Genomic DNA, 20,675 nt, shown 5'->3' on the forward strand with positions numbered 1-20,675 from the left:
TCAAGTCTTCTGGATATAATGTAGACCCATTTAATCAACCATTTTTGGCATCTAGCTGAATTTATTTCTTCATACTTTCATAGATAAATCCACTATTCATGAGTAACTTTCATAATTCAATATAAAAATCTTTAAATATGTTTAAGAACCAAAAAAAAAAATATATTCCAAAACTATGGTTGAAATAATTAGATAATATTAAATATAATAAATACATAATTATAAATATTTTATAAATAAAATTAAAAATAATAAATTAAATAAGTTAATTTTAAATTATTGTTTTTCTAACATTATCAAACCATCTCAAAGTAACATTACTTTTATAATTAGGTACATGCTACGATGAATAGAAAAAAAATAATAAAACTATAAAGATCTAATTTTATAAATAGTTAAATATCTTTTTTAAAAAAAGGGTTAATCACCAAAAAAGTCTCCGAATTATTCAAATACTGATAAAAATGTACCTAAATTTTATTATAAAAAAAAATACCGTTAAATAATTTAAAAACACGATAAAAATATCCAACAATAAATGTATATTTTCAAAAAATACTTTAGAAATTGAATTTTGATGTGAATTTTTGTAAGTATAATTTAAAAAATGAGATATTATTCTTAAAATTTAGTGATTTTTTTCTAAGTATATAATTTTTTTGTGATTTTTTAAATGTATTATTAGTTGTTAACAAAAAAATTACAAAAAAAAAATATACTTAACAAAAAATTACCAAATTTTAAGGATAATAATATCTTATTTTTTTTAATCATGCGTGCAAAAAATTGTATCAAACTTCAATCTCTAATGTGTTTTGTGGGAAATACATATTTAATGTTAGATAATCTTATATAATCCTGTTAGCTTTGGTTAATTAGGATTTTTGTGGTCATAAACTAGTTTTTGAACTTAACCATCTAATCGGAATTAAATAACCACGAGACTAGCGGTTAATGAAGGTTAGAGGAGGCTAAATCACTAAGAGATTATGGTTTAGACATTTACAGTTTGCCATGGAATGAATCATGCATTGTTAAAATAGTTGGTAAGAACTTTTAATCCGGAAAGATTAACATCTCTGAAGTTTTAACTGCTTTCTCATACTGTTCTTACACCAAACCCTTATTTGCTTTATTTACTTACTTATTTACTGTTTTATGCGGATAGACTCACCAAATCCCTTTCTATTTGCCTAACTAAGTTAGTTGGACAACCATTGTTGCTCAGTCCGACAGTCCTCATGGGATCGACCCTCACTTACCTGAGGTATTACTTAGATGACCCGGTGCACTTGCCGGTTAAGCTGTGCGAAATCCTAATTTGGGCACCAAGTTTTTGGCGCCGTTGTCGGGGATTGTTTGTGATTGACAACTACTAGTTGTCTGGTTGCTTAGATTGGGTATTTTTCTTAGTTTTATTTATTTTATTTTTCCTTTAACTTTTGATTTTTGTTTTATTTATTTTTCTTTAATTTCGGATTTTAAGTTTGGTGTCCCCGGAGTAATTTTTGTAAGGTCCCACATCAGTTGGGGAGGGGAACGAAGCATGCCTTATAAGGGTGTGGATACCTCTCTCTAGCATGACGCGTTTTGACGAGTGAGTGTAAGGGGTTTCGGCTATCATCCCTATCGTCAAAGGCAAAACCGTGAGGCCTTGTGTGCCAAAGCGGACAATATCATGCTAGCAGGTGGTCTGGGCTGTTACAGATGGTATCAGAGCTGGAGCCCAGATCGATGTGCAAACGAGGACGCTGGGCTCCCTTAGAGGGGTGGATTGTAAGGTCCCACATCGGTTGGGGAGGGGAACGAAGTATGCCTTATAAGGGTGTGGATACCTCTCCCTAGAATGACGCGTTTTGACAAGTGAGTGTGGGGGGGGGGGCTTCGGCTATCATCCCTATCGTCAAAGGCGAAACCGTAAGGCCTTGTGTGCCAAAGCGGATAATATCGTGCTAGCGGATGGTCTGGGCTGTTACACAAAATATACTAAAAACTATATGAAAATGATGGCAAAAAGCGTATAAAATATCCGCTCATCATTACCCACTCAAGATGCTTTTGGAATGGAGTCGCTCTTGTGAACTCTTGCATGAAACTTCTCACTTCTTGATTGTCTATCTCTTCCTCATCATTCTTCTCTAGCTCTCCCTTACCAACCTCCTCTAAATGTTCCTCACTTTCATTCAATCCATACTTAGGAGGTTGTGTGAGGTCTACTTCCATATCTCTCTCAAACTCAAAGGAGAAGGGTTCCTCAAGATCATTGAGGGGATTGACCAAGGTGAACAAAATATCATGGATGATGGAATCCACTTCTTGATCAAATTCCCTTAATTCTCCATTCACCTCTTCTGATTCAATTGTTTTACCTTCCTCCTTTTGCGACTCTAGCCTCAACTCCACTTCTTCTCTTTTAGCCTCCATGTTCTCCTCCCCACTACACTCCTTAGTTGATCTTCTACGCTCCTCAAGGGGAATGTCTTGATTGCTTGAGCATAGTAAGGCCAAGCGGTTCACCGCTTTGGCTATGGTAGCCATGAACTCCCCTTGCTTCCATCGAAATTTTTCTTGCTCTTGGAGAAAAGCTTGAAGGTCTTGCTGTTCTTGGGCCAAGGGTTGGAAAATTTCACATTACTGTGAGAAAGGAGGTATATTGTTTGGGAGAAAGGTTGTATAGTTGGAAGGTATGTCATGTGGGTGAGGGTAATGAGGTGGTGTATAAGGAAGTGATGGTTCATATGGTTGGTAGCAAAGTGTATAAACATTCGAATTCCATGGAGGTGGAGTGTGTGGTGCTTGAAGGTTTGGTGATTGGGGGTTGTGTATAGGGTATCGTTCATATCTTTGGATTTGGTATGCATATTGGAGAGGGTTTGGTTCATTGTAGCATAGGGAAGGTAGTTGTCATGAGTGTTGCTCATACGCAATTGGTTCCTCCCTCAATTGATTCTCCCACTCCATGATGCAATCCCAATTTGAATCCATCACACCCTACAATATGATCACAACCAAACTCCAAGCAACGAGGGTGATAACTCATAGAAAAAGTAGAAAACAAAAGCAAAAGACATCAATAAACAAGAAAAACAAACACCTAAGTATTAACAAAAACAATCAAATAACGAAAAAGTAGGCTATTTACACTATTGATATATTTACAACAACAAAAAATATGACACCGATTGCATTGTTCCCCGGTAATGGTGCCTAAATCTTGATGAGTGGGGATTGTACCGGTTCGGGTTTTTCCACTTAAAAATAATTTTCATTGCATGTATAGACCATACCTGCAACTGATAAACCCCATTTTTAGGGTCTATCTTGTGCTTAATTTAGGGGATTTTATGACCTTTTACCCACATTTATTCAATGAAATAGCATAGTTTCATGATTGTCTCTTAATTTGTGCTTAAGTGTGAAAACGGGGTTTTTAGGCCCTTAATTGCTAATTTTGATTCATCTTTGATTCCACTAGATGCCTTGATATGTTTGTTAGTGAATTCATATTGGAAAGGCTAGGAATGGATCAAAGGGATGGAGAGGAAAAGCATGCAAGTAGAGAACTCATGAAGAAACAAGGATTTGGGATGCTGAAATCGACGCGCACGCGTAGCATATGCGTACGCGTGGATTGTGAGGTCGCATGGCGACGCGTACGCGTATAGGACGCGTACGCATGGATGGCAATTTGTCAAGCGACGCGTATGCGTGATCCACGCGTATGCGTCGGTGCTCGCACATAACTCACTTACAGGCAATCCGCTGGGGGCGATTTCTAGGCTTCCCAGGCCCAAATCCAACTCACCTCTGATGCTATTTAACCCAAGGATTAAAGGGGGATCAATCATCTAGTTACCAATTAGTCTTAGTTAGTTTAGTTTCTAGTTTTAGTGAGAGTTAGTTTCTAGAGAGAGAATCTCTCTCTTCTCTCTAGAATTAGGTTAGAGGTAGATTAGGATTTTTTAGATCTAGGTTAATTTCAAGCTTTGATTCACTTTTCCTTTTGTAATTCTTGTTCTTCTACATCGCCTCTTGGCCTAGGTAGAGTAATTGGTGACTCTTGAGTTATCAAACTCCTTTGTTGATTGATAATTAGAAGTTCCTAATTAACTTGAATGCCACTAACGCTAGTCTTTCACCATGATTAGGCTAGGACTTGTGGAATCAAGTTAATTCATCCACTTGACTTTCCTTCATAGTTAGAGGTTAACTATGTGGGAGCAATGGACAATTGTTGTCACAATTGAGGAGGATAATGAGGAGAAGACTTCTAGTTCTCATACCTTGCCAAGAGCTTTGTTAGTTGTTAGTTTATTTCCTTTTCCATTTATATTTCTTGTCTATTACCTTAAAAACCCCCCAAACATACTTCATAACCAATAACAAGAACACTTTATTGCAATTCCTAGGGAGAACGACCCGATGTTTGAATACTTTGGTTATTTTTATAGGGGTTTGTTACTTGTGACAACCAAATTTTTGTATGAAAGGATTATTGTTGGTTTAGAAACTATACTTGCAATGAGAATTCATTTGTGATATTCTATACCATCAAAAATCTATTCATCAGTAACCAACTCCCACCATCAAAGTTTAATTCAAATAAAATTAACCGAGAGTAATTAAACCTCGGGTCGTCTCCCTTGGACAATGCAATTAAGGTGCACACCTTTGGTTGTGACAAAAAGGGGGGTTTTGTAAGCATAAAACGGAAAGATTAAAAGAACTAACAAATAGTCAAAAAGGAAAGTAAAGCAAATTAAAACAGAACAAGATCAAAACTTAGCGAAAATGTTATAAATGCATAAAAGAGCCTTGACTTGGAAATGCAAATTAAGGAATCCTATCATCGTCATAACCACAACTATAGCAACTATGACGAGTCAATCTCGCTTCGTCGACCCCTAACATCGAGGTGTAAGTCAAGCAAGCATAATTGACCTTAATCCATAAGTCCTATCTAACTTACCAATTAACTTGGCAAAAAGCTAGCGTCAATGAAAAAAAGAACCAACTAAGGACATTATGACTCTAGTATCCTAGGAACTCATTTTCCAAGCCAAGGTGTGAAAATATACTCAAAATTATGAAGTGGTATTTTCACAAACACTTAGTGCGCATAAAACCAAAACATAGGAAATTACAAAGGAAAATGAAAAGTATAACCAAACTATTCACAAAATCAACAATAAACAAAGCAAATAGAAATCATAAAAGACAAGATTCATCAACCAAAACTTCAAGAAACGAAAATTGCATATATTAACAAAATAACTTGAACTATGAGCAAAATGTAACAAAAGTAGTGTAATTAAGGAGGGAATTAAAGAGTACTTACAATGAGATGAGCAAAATCCAAGATCAAAAGTAAAACTATAAAATTCTACAATGAAACCCTAATAAAAACCCTAAGAGAGAATTTTCTAATCTACACTACTCCTACTCCTAATGCATTTTCTAATGTCTAAGTGAGTTCCCTAAGCTAATGCTTTGATATGGAATGAAGTCCCCTTCATATAGCACTCAAAGATGGCTTCAGCACTTCCAAAATTGGGCCAAAGAGACCCAAAATCTCGAGCCACGTACTTCATTAATGAAGTCACACGTAGGGACTTATGCGTACGCGCAGGGACTTATGCGTATACACAGATGTGTGCGTACGCACAATTGCTGATTTTGCCAGTTGTGCGTATGCACAGAGGCGTATGCACACTTCAGTGTATGCTTCTCCTTTATTTTCTTCATGTGTTCTCCCTTTTTGCATGCTTCCTTGCACTTCTATCAAACCATTCTTGCTTAATTGAGCTGAAATCACTTAACAAAACATGTCATGGCATCAAATGGTATAAAAGTAGAATTAAATTGCTCAATTTAAGCATAAAAATGCATGTTTTAACATTTAGGTCCAAATTAGGGAGAAATCACAAAAGTATGCTATTTTGGTAGTTTAGTGTGAGTTTATGTGTTAAAATCCGTCTAATTGAAGTCAAAATTTATCGTCAAATATGGATTCATTAATGAGTTTAGGCACTCTGCATTTGAGAATATTAAGCTCTAAAAGGAAAGGGCCAAAAAGTGGCATGATAGGTGTAACGACTCACATTTTTAAAAATATAAAGATAAATAAGTTATAATTTTATAAATTGGAGTTCCTTATTTTTAGAAATTACTTTATTTTAAATAATTAAATTAATTTTATAACTATTTGAATTTAATCAAATTCATATTCTTTTATATATATATATATATATATATTATGATGAAATATTTTACATAATTAAAACTATAATTCTAGTAATTTATAAGTAATAAAAATTATATGTATATTTTAATTTAAGTAATTGATATTTTTAATTTAAAAATAGAGTTTAGTTAATATTATTATCATCAAGTTCCGAATCCGCCGATATGAGTGAATATCAGTATTCTTCGGTGAGCTTAGTTGTACTAATGCTTTACCGTATATCTTTTATCGTTATGTTACTAATGTCATTTATATTAGTAACTCATATATATATTATTACTTGTGTTTTAATATATCCAGTTTTCATAGTTATCCGTTTAAGATATTTATAACTTGAACCGCTGACTCAACAACTTTATAACTTGACTCATGGCTCATGCATGACACCCAGCCCCCCGTGTGTAACCAAACTAACTAAATCATTATTTTTACCATTAATAATCATCATTGAGAAAGAAATGAAAGAATGGCCGTGTGAGAGAGAGTATGAGAAACCATGGAACTTCCGACTTTTAGCGTTCGATTTCTTGAAATTCATAACTCCAATAAAAAATCTAATCTGATGAAAATGTTTGTATCTTCCTCCTCTACGTGTTGGTGTCACTTTTTTGGTGGAAGTTGACAGTGGCATAGCTCCCCTTCCCTTTGAGTTGCCAATTGGAGTTCTAGGGGGCACAGACGATTTCTGGTATTTTCTTCTTCAGCAGCACCATCAAAAAGCTTTTCCAGAGTTTTTATTGATTTTGATTTCATACGGAGGTAGGATTTTTGTAATTTTTCATCGGTTAAATTGGTATAGGATTAGTGAATTGATGTTGCAATTTATTGTTGATTGAATTTGACTGAATTTGTGTTGAATTTTTGTGATATATTGATATTTGTGATTAGTTTAAGATTTGGTCGGTTTAAATGTAACCAAGAACCAAACTATTTTGATGAATTTGGGGCTGGAATGTTGTTGGTGATCAAGTAGAATTGGTGAAATTTGATGATGGCATTGAGATTTAATAAGAAATAAATTGATGAATTGATAACATGATTTAAGATATGAAAATGGTTTGATTTTACAGGCAGTTTGATTCTTAATTGGTTTGATTTTATAAATGTTTTGATATTAGAAATGGTTTTGATGATTTATTGGAAATGATTTGAAAAAGTTTGAGAAATAGTTAGGATGGGACTCGAGAAGGGTGACAAAGTCCATGTTTTAGGGGAGATGCTACCGAAATTTTGTTATAAAGTTTAACACTTTGTTTGAAATATTATTTAGAAAAAGATTGTATTTGAGAAGCTATATTGTTTGATTTATTAAGAAAATAGTTATGTTTCGAGTTTAATTCATTTAAGAAAAATTATATGTTTTGAGTTCGATTTATTTTGAAAAGAATTATTTTACGACTTAAAATTATTTTTAAAAAAAAGTATTATGTTTAAGGTTGATTTAAATATGAAAAGAGTTTATGTTTTGAATTTGACTTAAGAATTTCATTCGGAGGAGTTTTAGTGAACTTTAAAAATAATTGAATTTTGATACAATGATTTCGTTTTACGACGTCTTGGAAAAAGTTAAAGAATTAGTTTCAAGGATGAAATTGGGATTGGTTTTGGTTTTGAAATTGCTTCGGAACTTCTAATTTGTATGATTTGATTTTGATTTGATTTAGAAACTTTATTTGATTAAATTCAGTTTAAGAAAACAATGATTTGTTAAGGATTTATAATGATATCAAGAAAATGAGTTTGGTTGTCACTCCCCTAAAGTCTAGAGGCCTTGCTAACGGGTTTAACTAATAAATAGTTTTGCTTTGTCTTTTGAAAGAAGAATTAGTTTAAGGAAAATTGTTTTAAAAGGTTTTGGAGAATGTCACAAATAGCTGATTTTGGTTTTAAAAGAAAAAGAATAAAAAGAGAAGGATGTATGGTGCAAGGAATTGTGATCACACTTTTCACAACTCCGGTACAACTAACCAGCAAGTGCACTGGGTCGTCCAAGTAATACCTTACGTGAGTAAGGGTCGATCCCACGGAACATAAAAATCGAAAATATGAAGAATAAAAAGAGCATACAATTCGGAAAAAAAAAACAAAAAAACATGTAATTGACACCAAACATAAAACATGAAACTGAACTCAAACAGAAGACTCAATTAAACAACTCAAAGAAAGATTAAAGATTAATAAAGAAAAATAAAATTTTTGAAAGATTTTTGAAAACTTTTTTTTTTTTTGAAAAGAAAATTAAGGACTCAAATTTAGTGACTCTAAACCAAAAAAGATAAATTTTTCCTAATCTAAGCAACAAGATGAACCGTCAGTTGTCCAAACTCGAACAATCCCCGGCAACGGTGCCAAAAACTTGGTGAACGAAATTGTGATCACACTTTTCACAACTCCGGTACAACTAACTAGCAAGTGCACTGGGTCGTCCAAGTAATACCTTACGTGAGTAAGGGTCGATCCCACGGAGATTGCCGGCTTGAAGCAAGCTATGGTTATCCTGTAAATCTTAGTCAGGAGATTAAAATGATATGAATGATTTTGTTTATGAAAAGCAAATAACATGAAATAATGAATGATACTTGTGATTCAGTAATGAGGAACAGGTTGAGGTTCCGGAGATGCTCTGTCGTCTGAATCTCTGCTTTCCTACTGTCTTCTTCTCCAAACACGCATGGCTTCCTTCCATGGCAAGCTGTATGTTGGTGGATCACCGTTGTGAATGGCTACCATCCGTCCTCTCAGTGAAAATGGTCCAGGTACGGTTTTTGTACGGCTAATCAACTGTCGGATCTTTCGTCTAGGATGAAAAATATCAGGCACAGCTACCGCATGGCTAATCATCTGTCGGTTCTCACTTGTGTCAGAATAGGATCTCTCTATCATTTTGCACACTGTCACTGTGCCCAACATTCATGAGTTTGAAGCTTGTCACAGTCATCCCATCCCAGATCCTACTCGGAATACCACAGACAAGGTTTAGACTTTTTGGATCTCAGGAATGCTGCCAATTGGTTCTAGCATCTACCACGAAGGTTATGATCTCATGGGTTTGAATGCTCTGTTGTCAGGAGATGCAAGTCAAACTCGTGGATTAGAAACCCACGAGATACGCACTCAAGCTGTCGCCCAATGACTACGTTGAGCTCAGATAGAACGGGAGTGGTTGTCAAGCACGCGTTCATAAATTTGAGAATGATGATGAGTGTCACAGATCATCATATTCTTTATATTGAAGTACGAGTGAGTATCTTAGAACAGAATCAAGCGTGATCGAATAGAAAACAATAGTAATTGCATTAATCCATTGAGACACAGCAGAGCTCCTCACCCCTACCTATGGGGTTTAGAGACTCATGCCGTAGAAGATACAATATGAGATGTAAAATGTCATCCCCCCCCCCCCAAAATGAATCTCTAAAAGTAGTTTTTATACTAAACTAGTAACTTAAGTTTACAGAAAATGAGTAACTAAGTATAAATAGTGCAGAAATCCACTTCTGGGGCCCACTTGGTGAGTGTTTGGGCTGAGCTTTGAAGCTTTTACATGCATAGGCCATTCTTGGAGTTAAACGCCAGCTTGGGTGCTAGTTTGGGCGTTCAACTCCAGTTTTGGTGCCAGTTCCGGCGTTTTACGCCAGAAAAGGGTCTCTGGCTGGCATTGAACGCCAGTTTGGGCCATCAAATCTCGAGCAAAGTATGGACTATTATACATTTCTGGAAAGCCCAAGATGTTAGCTTTCTCGCCCAATTGAGAATGCGCCAATTGGACTTCTGTAGCTCCAGAAAAATGCGTTTGAGTGCAGGGAGGTCAGAATCCAACAGCATCTGCAGTCCTTTCTCAACCTCTGAATTATATTTTTGCTCAGGTCCCTCAATTTCAGCCAAAAAATACCTGAAATTACAGAAAAATACACAAACTTATAGTAAAGTCTAGAAATATGATTTTTGCATAAAAACTAATAAAAATATAATAAAAAGTAACTAAAACATACTAAAAACTACCTAAAAACAATGCCAAAAAGCGTATAAATTATCCACTCATCAATGTATTAAGTGAAAGGATCTCTGCCACAGTAGAGCAGATAGAAAAGAAGGTATTAATTAAAGGGATCTCTACCACAGTAAAGTAGAGAGAAGATTGAAAAGAAATTGATTGATGTTAGGCCTAAGTGCCAAGTTTCTAGTGAGGATGGCGATACGTAACGCTCACTTGATACTATAAGGACGGCTCAGTGAGGACGGCGATGCGTAACACTTACTGGAGACCAAAAGGAAGGTTCTCCCATGAGGACGGTGATACGTAACGCTCATGGAGGGGACGTTGGCTGAGATAGTGATGGCGGTACGAGACGCTTATCTCAGAACCAGTGTCGGGAATCGGCCAACAAACCGACCCATGAGCTCATAGCCTGTATAGGACTAGACATGCATCATACTTGTTTGTGCATACTTGTTTATGATTGTGTTTTCTATGATTGTGTGTGCTTGTGATTGGATTCTATGTTCTATAATTGTTGAATTGGATTGTACTTTGTTGACTGTTATTGCGGACCAAATATATATAAAATGAATATAACTCTACACCCCGACCCTACTAAGAACTCCCCAGTTCTTACCCCTTATTTTCACCCCTTTCAGCTACAGGTGCGAAAGTTTAGTGCGGAGCTACAGGAGCATAGAAGATTATATTTACGAGTTGAGTTCTTAGATTTTATTTTTCCCTCGTCATTTATTATTTTAGTTTTTAGAAGGGTAGGAATTGTATTTGAGGATCTTTAAGTAAGTCTATGTATATAATGCTACGTGGATATAAAAAACTTTGTGATTAAATGATTTAAAGTACCGACTCTTCATTTTCTTGGTGAAAGTTTCGGTTCGTATTTGCAAAGGCACAATATTAAATAAAAATAGCATAGAATATAAAGGTTTAGAGGTAAGTAACACCTGAGCTTTTAGTACGATCATGAGGTGCTAAAAGTTAGGGTGTTACATTATGATATCAGAGCAGTTCGTTCCTGTTAGAGCCTTGGAAATGGACTGACTATGCTTTACTGCATACTTTGAGTGTCTGTCATGTAGTACGACTTGTCTTAATGACAAGAGTTTGAGTTTTATATGCATGACTGTCTATTGATTAATGCTATTAGTCGACCATTACATTTCTCATGGTATTAGGTCTGGCCAACTTAATACTGATGATTTGTGTATACGGGAACACTAGTGGATTATCATAGACGAAATAGAAATAATAGGTTATGCGAATCACGGAGTTTGGGAACGTTAGGAGTTATTTCTCAATGGTCCGTTCAGTTTCGACTTACAATTCTTGACACAAGAGTTGGCAAAGCATTTCCTATTTTTCCTCTTTATTGGAGTTCTTTGTTTCAGATACCTTTCCTAAACCATGCTTTGATTCCCTTCTGATCATATTCTATCATTCGCCTATATCTTTGCTTGACCATGTTTCTAATTGGCTACTTGAACCTTTTGAAACATCCATCTTTATCATAGTTTGGTGTCAGTATGACTTTGATTTTCCTCTTGTTTGAAAATTAAACCGGTCAAATATTTCTATCTTTCTTTGACATGTTTGAAAAGGGAGGTTAGAATGAATCTTTTTCATCTTATATCAATTTTCGAGGGCGAAAATTTTTGTAAGGTGGGTAGGTTGTAACGATTCACATTTTTAAAAATATAAATATAAATAAGTTATCATTTATTTTATAAATTGGAGGTTCTTATTTTTAGAAATTACTATATTATAAATACTTAAATTAATTTTATAACTATTTGAATTTTATCAAATTATATATATATATATATATATATATATATATATATATATATATATATATATTATGATGAAATATTTTACATAATTAAAACTATAATTCGAGTAATTTATAAGTAATAAAAATTATATGTATATTTTAATTTAAGTAATTGATATTTTTAATTTAAAAATAGAGTTTAGTTAATATTATTATTATCAAGTTTCGAATCCGCCGATACGAGTAAATATCGGTATTCTTCGGTGAGCTTTGCTTTACTAATGCTTCACCGTATATCTTATATCATGTTACTAATGTTATTTATATTAGTAACTCCTATATATTATTACTTGTGTTTTAATATATCCAGTTTTTATAGTTATCCGTTTAAGATATTTATAACTTGAACCACTAACTCAACAGCTTTATAACTTGACATGTGGCTCATGCATGACCCCCACCCCCCTCCTAGTGTGTAACTAAACTAACTAAAACATTATTATTACCATTAATAATCATCATTCTCATTTTCAAATCAGCTGTGCATGCTTCATTGAGAAAGAAATGAAAGAATGGCCATGTGAGAGAGAGAATGAGAAACCATGGAACTTCCGACTTTTGGCGTTCGATTTCTTGAAATCCGCAACTCTAATAAAAAATATAATCTAATGAAAGTGTTCGTATCTTCCTCCTCTACGTGTTGGTGTCACATTTGTTCGGTGGAAGTTGACGGTGGCATAGCTTGTAAGAACCGAGCTTAATTAATTATTTAATTAAGTAATTAATATTATCCAAGTTAAGTCCCAAAAAATTAGAGTGAGAATTTGAAGATTTAAATATGATTTTTGGACTCAGTAGGTTTTTCTAAGTCAGAAAATGTGTTTTCTACGAAAAACCACGAAAAACTATGAACCGGCAGTTGAACCGGTCGAACCGGTTCAAGTCTTCCCAGTACTGTGCGAGAAAAAGTGAAAACAGTCAAAAACCTTAGAAAAATATTAGAAGTCAAAAACTGGGTGTTAATTTTAAAGGTTTGGCCCGAAGTTAGGCCAAATGGGCTAAAAACGCTAACGGATTGGACCGGGCCCAAATTGGGCCCAAGCCCAACATATATAAGCACTTAAGTGAACCCATTTTCAGCACAACACTTACTCAAACACAACACTTGCATGCTGAAAAGAGGGAAGAAGAAAAACCCCATGGTTACTATTCATCACCGTCTTCACAAGCTCATATCTTGAGTTATAGAATTCCGATCGCCGCACCATTTGCAGCTACGCGTTCCTTGTGAAGAGCTCTACAAAATCCATCCAAGAAATTAGTGAGGTAACCACGAAATATTCTCAGTTCTTCCCTTCAAAATTTCGAGTTTAGGGCTTTTGATTAAGTGAGATTTTGTGATTTTTGGGTGTTTAGGTTCACTCTAACTCTTGCTTAGCCTTGGATTTTGGCTACCAAAACTGTTGAACAAGTTTAGAGGCATTGAACTTTTGTGAAATTTTATTTATGATGAGCCTAGGTTGATTAGTGATGATTTGTGTGTATATAGCTTGATTATTATGAGTTTGAAAGCTATTGGATCTTGTTGGTGCTTGTTGGAGTGGTATTGGAGGCTTGCTTGTGGTTGGAAGCCTAGCTTGTGCTCAGTTTGGGTTAAGGGCATATTGGGAATCGGCCAAGGTATGGTTTTGGTTTCCTCTATGTAGCATATAATATTCATGGACACTTAGACTAGTGACCTATACGATAGGGTTGAATTGATATGGTTGTTGATGTTGTGAATGTTGTTAAATAATGATGTTGGAATGTGATGTATGATGAACTTGTATGAATGTGCATTTTTTATCATTAATATGGAGCATGAATGAGTTGATCATAAAGATTGATGCTGATGAAATGAGGATTGGTGAATGTGTTGGTGGGAAATTGTTTGATATATTGTATATGTGATAATTGAGGTTGAGAATGATGAAGTGTGATGGAAAAATTAAAATGAATGGTGAATTGTGACCCAAGAAGGTAGATTAAGCTGTAAATGAAAGTTTGGTATTGATTTAGTTGGATGTATTGATGACATGTCATCATGTCATGTTTTTCTATGCTTTTTCATATAAGAAATTGATGATTAGTGCTTAAAAATTGAATGCTTTTGTGCTTAAATGGTATATTTCTTTGATCTTTTGATTTTATAAACTTTATAGGAAATAATAGAAGAAGAAGCAATAAAAAGTACTAAAAGAAGAATCATACTCCTAAGGTGGCAAAAGAGTTGGAAATAGACTCAAGGAGGAGCAAAGAGGATTTGCAACCCTGACCTCTTTACGCTCCAACAAGAATAACTCGAGCTACAAAACTCCAATTGAGGTGATTCAAGTGGCATTGGAAAGTAGGAATCTAGAGCTTTCCAAGAATATATGGCACTGTATGGTGGACACTAAATCTGAGGGAGAAAACTTACCTCGAAAGTGCAAAGATGAACATAGTATCAACCTGCAGTAAGGCTAGCTGACCTCTCTATCTTCCAAGAAGAATAACTTGAGCTGTAGAGCTTTGAATGATGCGCTCTCAAATGCATTGGAAAGTAGACATCCAGAGCTTTCCAATGATATATAATAGTATGGGGTGAACATTAATTTTGGGCCTCAGAAGCTGGCGCTAACTTTGGCCTCCAATCAGCGCTCATTTGCCAAGTGAGCGCCACGCTCACTAATTGAGCGTTTTCGGCCTCCAAAACAGCATGACCATGCCTTCTTCAAAGGAGCATAACTTGAGCTACAAATGTCCAATTGATGCACTTTCAGTTGTGTTGGAAAGCAGACATTCAGAGCTTTCCAACGATATATAAAAATCTATATTTGGCATAAAATTGAAGCACAAGTGATAGGCATCTTTAAGACCCAAAAACCATGCTCAATAGCCAAACAAGGCTAGAAAGTGAGCGCCACGCTCATTTTTTTAAATTTTTCGTGGGTTTTGAGATGGGAGGCAAGGCTTGTGCCATCCATACCAAGGGTAGCTCTCAAATTCTTAACGTAGCATTCAATAAAGGAGCGCCAAGGAAGGGGATTGCGCACCAAAGCACCCAAGAGCCAGCGCTCAAAGAGTAAACTAGCGTTCACTAAGGGAACGCTAGAGAAGCAAATTTGCACGCCTAGGCTAGTAAGCGCAGCGCTCAAATTGTGAACTGAGCGCCCCACTGGGAGCTGCACTAAACACCCCTGTCCCACTCTAATTCAAGGCCAAACCAACAAAAGCCCATTGGACATGACTCAAAGGCACAAGAAACAATTAGAATAGGAATTTCATTTGAATTATAATCTGTTTCAATTTCAATTTCATTTTCATTTTGTAAAACATATATAAAGGCATCAACTTCATTTCATTAGGGAGATCTGTTAGGCTGCAATAGTAGTAGGCAACATTAGGAGTAGGAGTAGGATAGAATAGAAAGCTCTCTTGATACACTTTAATTCTTCTACACTTTTACATTTCAGTATTATTGAATTCAGTTTATGAAATTTCAATCCTCTGCTATAATTTTCAAGCTCTAGTGTTTTCTTATACATATTGTTAGCTATTGATTATGTTTCTAAATGGGTGGAAGCAATTCCTGCCCGTACTAATGATGCTAATGTTGTTGTCTCTTTTGTTCGAAATAATATTATCTGTCGCTTTGGATCACCACGAGCAATCGTGAGTGATCAAGGCACTCATTTTTGCAACAGGAGATTGACAGGTCTACTGAAGAAACATGGCATTGTTCACAAGGTAGTCATGGCTTACCATCCCCAGACCAATGGGCAAGTCGAGGTGTCTAACAGGGAGATAAAGCGCATATTGGAGAAGATTGTCAAGCCTCACAGACGAGACTGGAGTACCAGGCTTGTAGATACGCTTTGGGCTTATCGGACAGCATACAAGACACCCATCGTAATGAGTCCATTCCGCCTAGTCTTTGGCAAGGCTTGCCACCTCCGAGTGGAGGTGGAGCACAAAGCTTTCTGGGCGGTAATGGAATGCAACATGGGATTTGAGAAGGCCAGTGCTGAAAGGAAGCTACAACTAGTAGAACTAGAGAACCTTCGACTCGAAGCATATGAGAACTCCAGCCTATACAAAGAGAGGGTGAAGGCTGTGCACGACAACAACATCAAGAGGAGAGAGTTCAGACCTGAAAAGTTGGTTCTTTTTTACAACTCCAGGTTGAGGCTCATGCCAGGCAAGCTAAGATCAAGATGGGAAGGCCCCTACCAGGTGGAAAAGGCTGAGCCATATAGCGTTTTTCACCTGAGTCATTCTTCAAGTCCCAAATTCATCAAAGTTAATGGCCACCGCTTGAAGCTGTATCATAGTGAGAAGATGAAGAACAACAAGGAGCTGAAGATCTTCCTCTTGGAGGATCCACCAACAGAAGAAGATTGAGCTTGTGGACCGTCCAACTTAAGGACGTAAAAGAAAAGTGCTAGGTGGGAGGCAACCCACCATGGTATGATCGCTCTTTTCTTTTTATTCTTAGTTTTATTTTATTTTATTTTTATCAGTGTTAATTCATAAATTCTGCATAATCACCTGCATTCTGCATAAAAAAAAAAGAGGCATTCGACGCGCAAGCGTCTATGACGCGTACGCGTCATGCGTGAATGCGACAACTATTGGGTTTGAACAGAGAGTTGTGCCGGAGTTGCGAAGGAAGCGTGCTTTGCGCGCAAGCAAGCCCACGCGTACGCGTCACTTGCAGTTTTGGCAACCCACGCGTACGCGTCTAGGACGCTCAAGCGTGGATCAGGAAATCGGCGTCAATCCATGTTCGAACAGAGAGTTGTGATGGTTTCGCACTGGCACTGTGCTAGAGGCACAAAAACACTCATGTGTACGCATCCCTGACGCGTGCGCGTCATCTTCACTTTTTAGCCATCCACGCGTGCGCGTGCCTGACGCGCACGCGTCATATGCAAATTTTGGGTTCTATGCTATGCGAACAGAGAGTTGTGTGTGCACGCGGCTGGTTTCGCGCGAATGGTACACCCAACGGCACGCGTACACATGCCAGACGCTTACGCGTCGCCTTCACATTTGCGCCACCCACGCGTACGCGTACGCGTGCGCGTCGCCTGCGCTGCCTCACTTAAACCAGTACGCCGCCCATATTTCAGTTTTCCCCCTCCCAAATCCTAATTCTCTTTCAATCCTAATTCTTCCTTCTTTCCCTCTTCTTACTTTTTACTTCCTACTTCTTCCTTCTTCCCTTTTTTTTTCATCTTCTCCCTCAGGTTTCTTTTCTTCCTCTCCTCTACTCTTTCATTCTTCTTTCTTTTATTGCATTTAATTATTTTTCTTTTTTCTCAATTTTATATTAGCTTATTTATTTATGGTTTCTTCTTCATTCTTTTATCATGCATTTTTATGTTGGTGTTGGAGCTTTATTTGGGTATTATTTTATTATAATTGAGCTTGTGGATATTATGAGGAGTGATTTGACAATTGACATTTTATTATGGATCTCATATACACTTGGATTAATTATTCTAATTCCTAATTTCACTTGCACACCAAGTGTTTGTGGAAAAGCTCTTATGGCATTTTGAATTCTATTTTATTTTACTCTCACAGTTTAATGCCTCTCTTTTTCACAACACTTGCAATCCACATGTATTGAGATTATCATTCACAATTGTCATCATACAAGTACTCTTTAATTTAGTACATTTAATAATTAATACTTGAGTTATGCTTCTCATGCCTATTACTTGCATGTTTTTAACCCTTTTGCATCTAATTGTTTTGAATTGCCTTCATGATTTTACATAATGTCTTCCATGCATGTTGTAGCTACCATGTATAGGACATCCCTTTTCCTTTGGCATTCATTCTTACTTGGACCTCCTTCCTTCCAATTGTTAGTTATCTATACTTGAAATTAATTCTCTTTCTTCCTTCTTTAGGATGGCCACTAAAAGAGGAAAGAAAAAGGCTTCTGAAAAGCCACCGGCAAGGAGAGGAACCAAGAGAGCACCGGCTAAGGCACCACCTTCTACAAGCATCAAGCCGCCAACAAAGTGAGTAAAGAGGATCATCAAAGTTGATGAAGCAGAGAAAGCCTTTCCCCCACGGACCCACACGGTTCACTAACCGTTATTGCGAGCAGATGTTCCCCATCCTAGCCGAGAGGAACTACAATAATGAGCATTTTGTCATTGTCCCAACCCATTTTGTTGATTTTGTGGAGCCCCGTATTGAGAGGAGACAGTGGGAATTTTTAAGGAGGCAGTCGCGGGAGGCCAACCTATCATGGATAGTTGAATTCTACTCCAACTTCTACTCGCCTACCTTGCAGACTGTCTATGTTCGTCAGCAGCAAGTCCCTGTCTCCGAGGGTGCCATACAGAGAGCACTGGATATTCCACCTAGTCCAGGGAGATTGGATGCATATCAAGAGGCCCAACTTAAGTACCAGATCTATCAGTTTGACTGGAATAGCGTCCTTGGAGTTATAGCCCAACCTGGCAGCACCCGGATCTATCGGCAACACCGGTCAAAACCCAAGAGCATCTCAGCCCAATCACTTGCCTTGGAGGCTCGCGTGTGGGCACATATTATGTCCCACTATATTTTTCTGAGCACTCACGAGTCCATCTTCACAACGGACATGGCTGTTCTCATCTGGTGCATCCTGACAGAGCAACCTCTCAACCTGCCCTGACTCATCTGGCAGGCAATGGAGCACGTGCAGATTGCGGCTAACCTGTCTTTCCCTGCATTGGTTTTAGATTTAGTCTCTGTAGTGGGTGTTTCCTATTGGGCTGGGGACACGAAGGTCATGATCCCTAGGGCCGATTAGTATGTCCCGAATGGAAAGTACATCAGACCCCCAGTTCCCTCTGTGAGCCGGCCTCCAGACCCATCTTTGGACACTCTTCCTTCTTCTACTCCACCATCATCCACACCACAAGCACCATTCTCCCATCAGATGTTCCTTCAGATCCTTCAGAGGTTCGACCGGCAAGACCGGCGGATGGAGCGAATGGAGCGCCGCAAAGCGCCGATACAACTATCTGAAGGAGCTCATTGTTAGTACTCACCGACCTCCAGAACAGAAGGACACCCCGGACTCCCCTTCACCTAGTAGCACCGGGAGCCATGATGAGCCAGACAGTGGAGGCGATGCTTCCAGCCCTACCTTGCTTCTTACTGATGGCACGGAGGACCGTGGCAGGCCTTAAGTGTGGAGAGGTCAGTCCTTGACTTCCGGAGGTAATTTCTCTCTTTTAACACCAATATTTGATTTTTTCTTTTGTTAGATAGGATAGATAATTTTTCAGTGGTGAGCACTGGCATAGAAACAACCTTAGACTTATCCATGTCCACCCTTTGTAACAAATCATTAATTAATATATTTTGATTGAGAGATATGTAAAATATCTTTTTGTGGGATATGTAATTTCTAATCCTAAGAAATAATGTTGTGAACCTAGATCTTTAAGTGAAAAAACAGATTTCATTTAAAAAACAATGTCATTAATAGCATTATGATCTAAGTCGGTGATAACAATGTCGTCCACATAAACTAGAATATAAATGCAATATGTAGATGTGAATTTAATAAATAAGGAAGTGTCCGATTTGGTACTCGAAAAACCAAACCGAAAAAAATGGAACTAAGAGTGTAAAACCAAGATCTTGGCGCTTATTGTAGGCCATAGATTACCTTATTTAATCTGCAAACAAAAGAGGAGTTAGAATCATAAAATCTTAGAGGTTGAAGCATAAAACTTGTTCATTTAGTTCACCATTTAAAAAAGTATTGTTAAAATCAAATTGCCTAAGAGGCCACTTTTTTGAAAGAGCTGTTGTGATAACCATTCAATAGTTGAGGGCTTAATAACTAGAGTAAAAATTTGATCATAATCAATACCCTCTTTTTGGTGAAATCCCTTAGCCACCAATTTAGCTTTATATTTGATAATTGAGTTGTCGGGTGCTCGCTTAATAGCAAACACCCATTTACACCCAATAATAGGTGTTTGGGAAGGTGTTGTGACAAGAGTCCGTGTGTTGTTGCGCATGAGGGTCTCATGTTCTTCCTGCATGGCAGAGGCCTAATGAGGACAAGTGAGGGTTTGTTTCACATTTCTTGAAAGTTTTTGAGTGAGATCAAGAGTGATAGAGTGACATTGTTTTGGTTTTGAGGTTCCATCTTTGGACCGTGTGACGATCGAATGGGTGTTGAGAGAGTTAGTTGAAGTTGGTGGTAAATTTTGTGAGATAGAAAGGATAATTCTATTTTTTATTATTATATTTTTTGTCTCAAATTTTTTGAAAAAAAATGAGAATAAATTAGATTTTTATAATTTGTTCTAATTTATCACTAAATAGAATACAAGAATACAAAATTTTGTGTTTCTATCCTTTATCTCAATATCTTATCTTATCCTGTTCTCAGAAACAAACACACTCTAAGTAATTTCCAATGTTTTATATGGTCCATTCAAATAGGCCCAGTTCCCATAATACAGAATCTTTTGATCATTATAAACCTAAATTTACAGATCAAGCCCAACCCAAATTGATGTGTAATTTCTATAATATTTATCACTTGAGTCCAGAGTTCAGCCCAATACCAAAATCCCAGACCAAAAAGAAAAGTTTTGTCGGCAAACTCA

The 20,675-nt window shown here is 36.8% G+C and overlaps 1 protein-coding gene across 1 annotated transcript; it reads left to right on the plus strand.

Annotated features, from left to right (window-relative positions):
- The first annotated feature begins 15,789 nt into the window (after positions 1 to 15,789).
- On the plus strand, positions 15,790 to 18,075 carry LOC112756656 (uncharacterized). Its single transcript, XM_025805281.1, has 2 exons — positions 15,790 to 16,193; positions 17,958 to 18,075. Exons 1-2 carry the CDS (start codon positions 15,790 to 15,792, stop codon positions 18,073 to 18,075), a joined length of 522 nt encoding a protein of 173 aa, XP_025661066.1.
- The last annotated feature ends 2,600 nt before the right edge of the window (positions 18,076 to 20,675 follow it).

This window comes from Arachis hypogaea, chromosome 16, assembly GCF_003086295.3.
Source record: "Arachis hypogaea cultivar Tifrunner chromosome 16, arahy.Tifrunner.gnm2.J5K5, whole genome shotgun sequence".
Taxonomy (NCBI): domain Eukaryota; kingdom Viridiplantae; phylum Streptophyta; class Magnoliopsida; order Fabales; family Fabaceae; genus Arachis; species Arachis hypogaea.

Excerpts from the sequence above, each read along its gene's own strand:
- LOC112756656 (XM_025805281.1), top strand. The coding sequence starts at position 15,790 with ATGGCTTACCATCCCCAGACCAATGGGCAAGTCGAGGTGTCTAACAGG. Across the intron at positions 16,194-17,957 it reads AGAGAGTTCAGACCTGAAAA|GATGGCCACTAAAAGAGGAA; the intron begins GTTGGTTCTTTT and ends TTCCTTCTTTAG.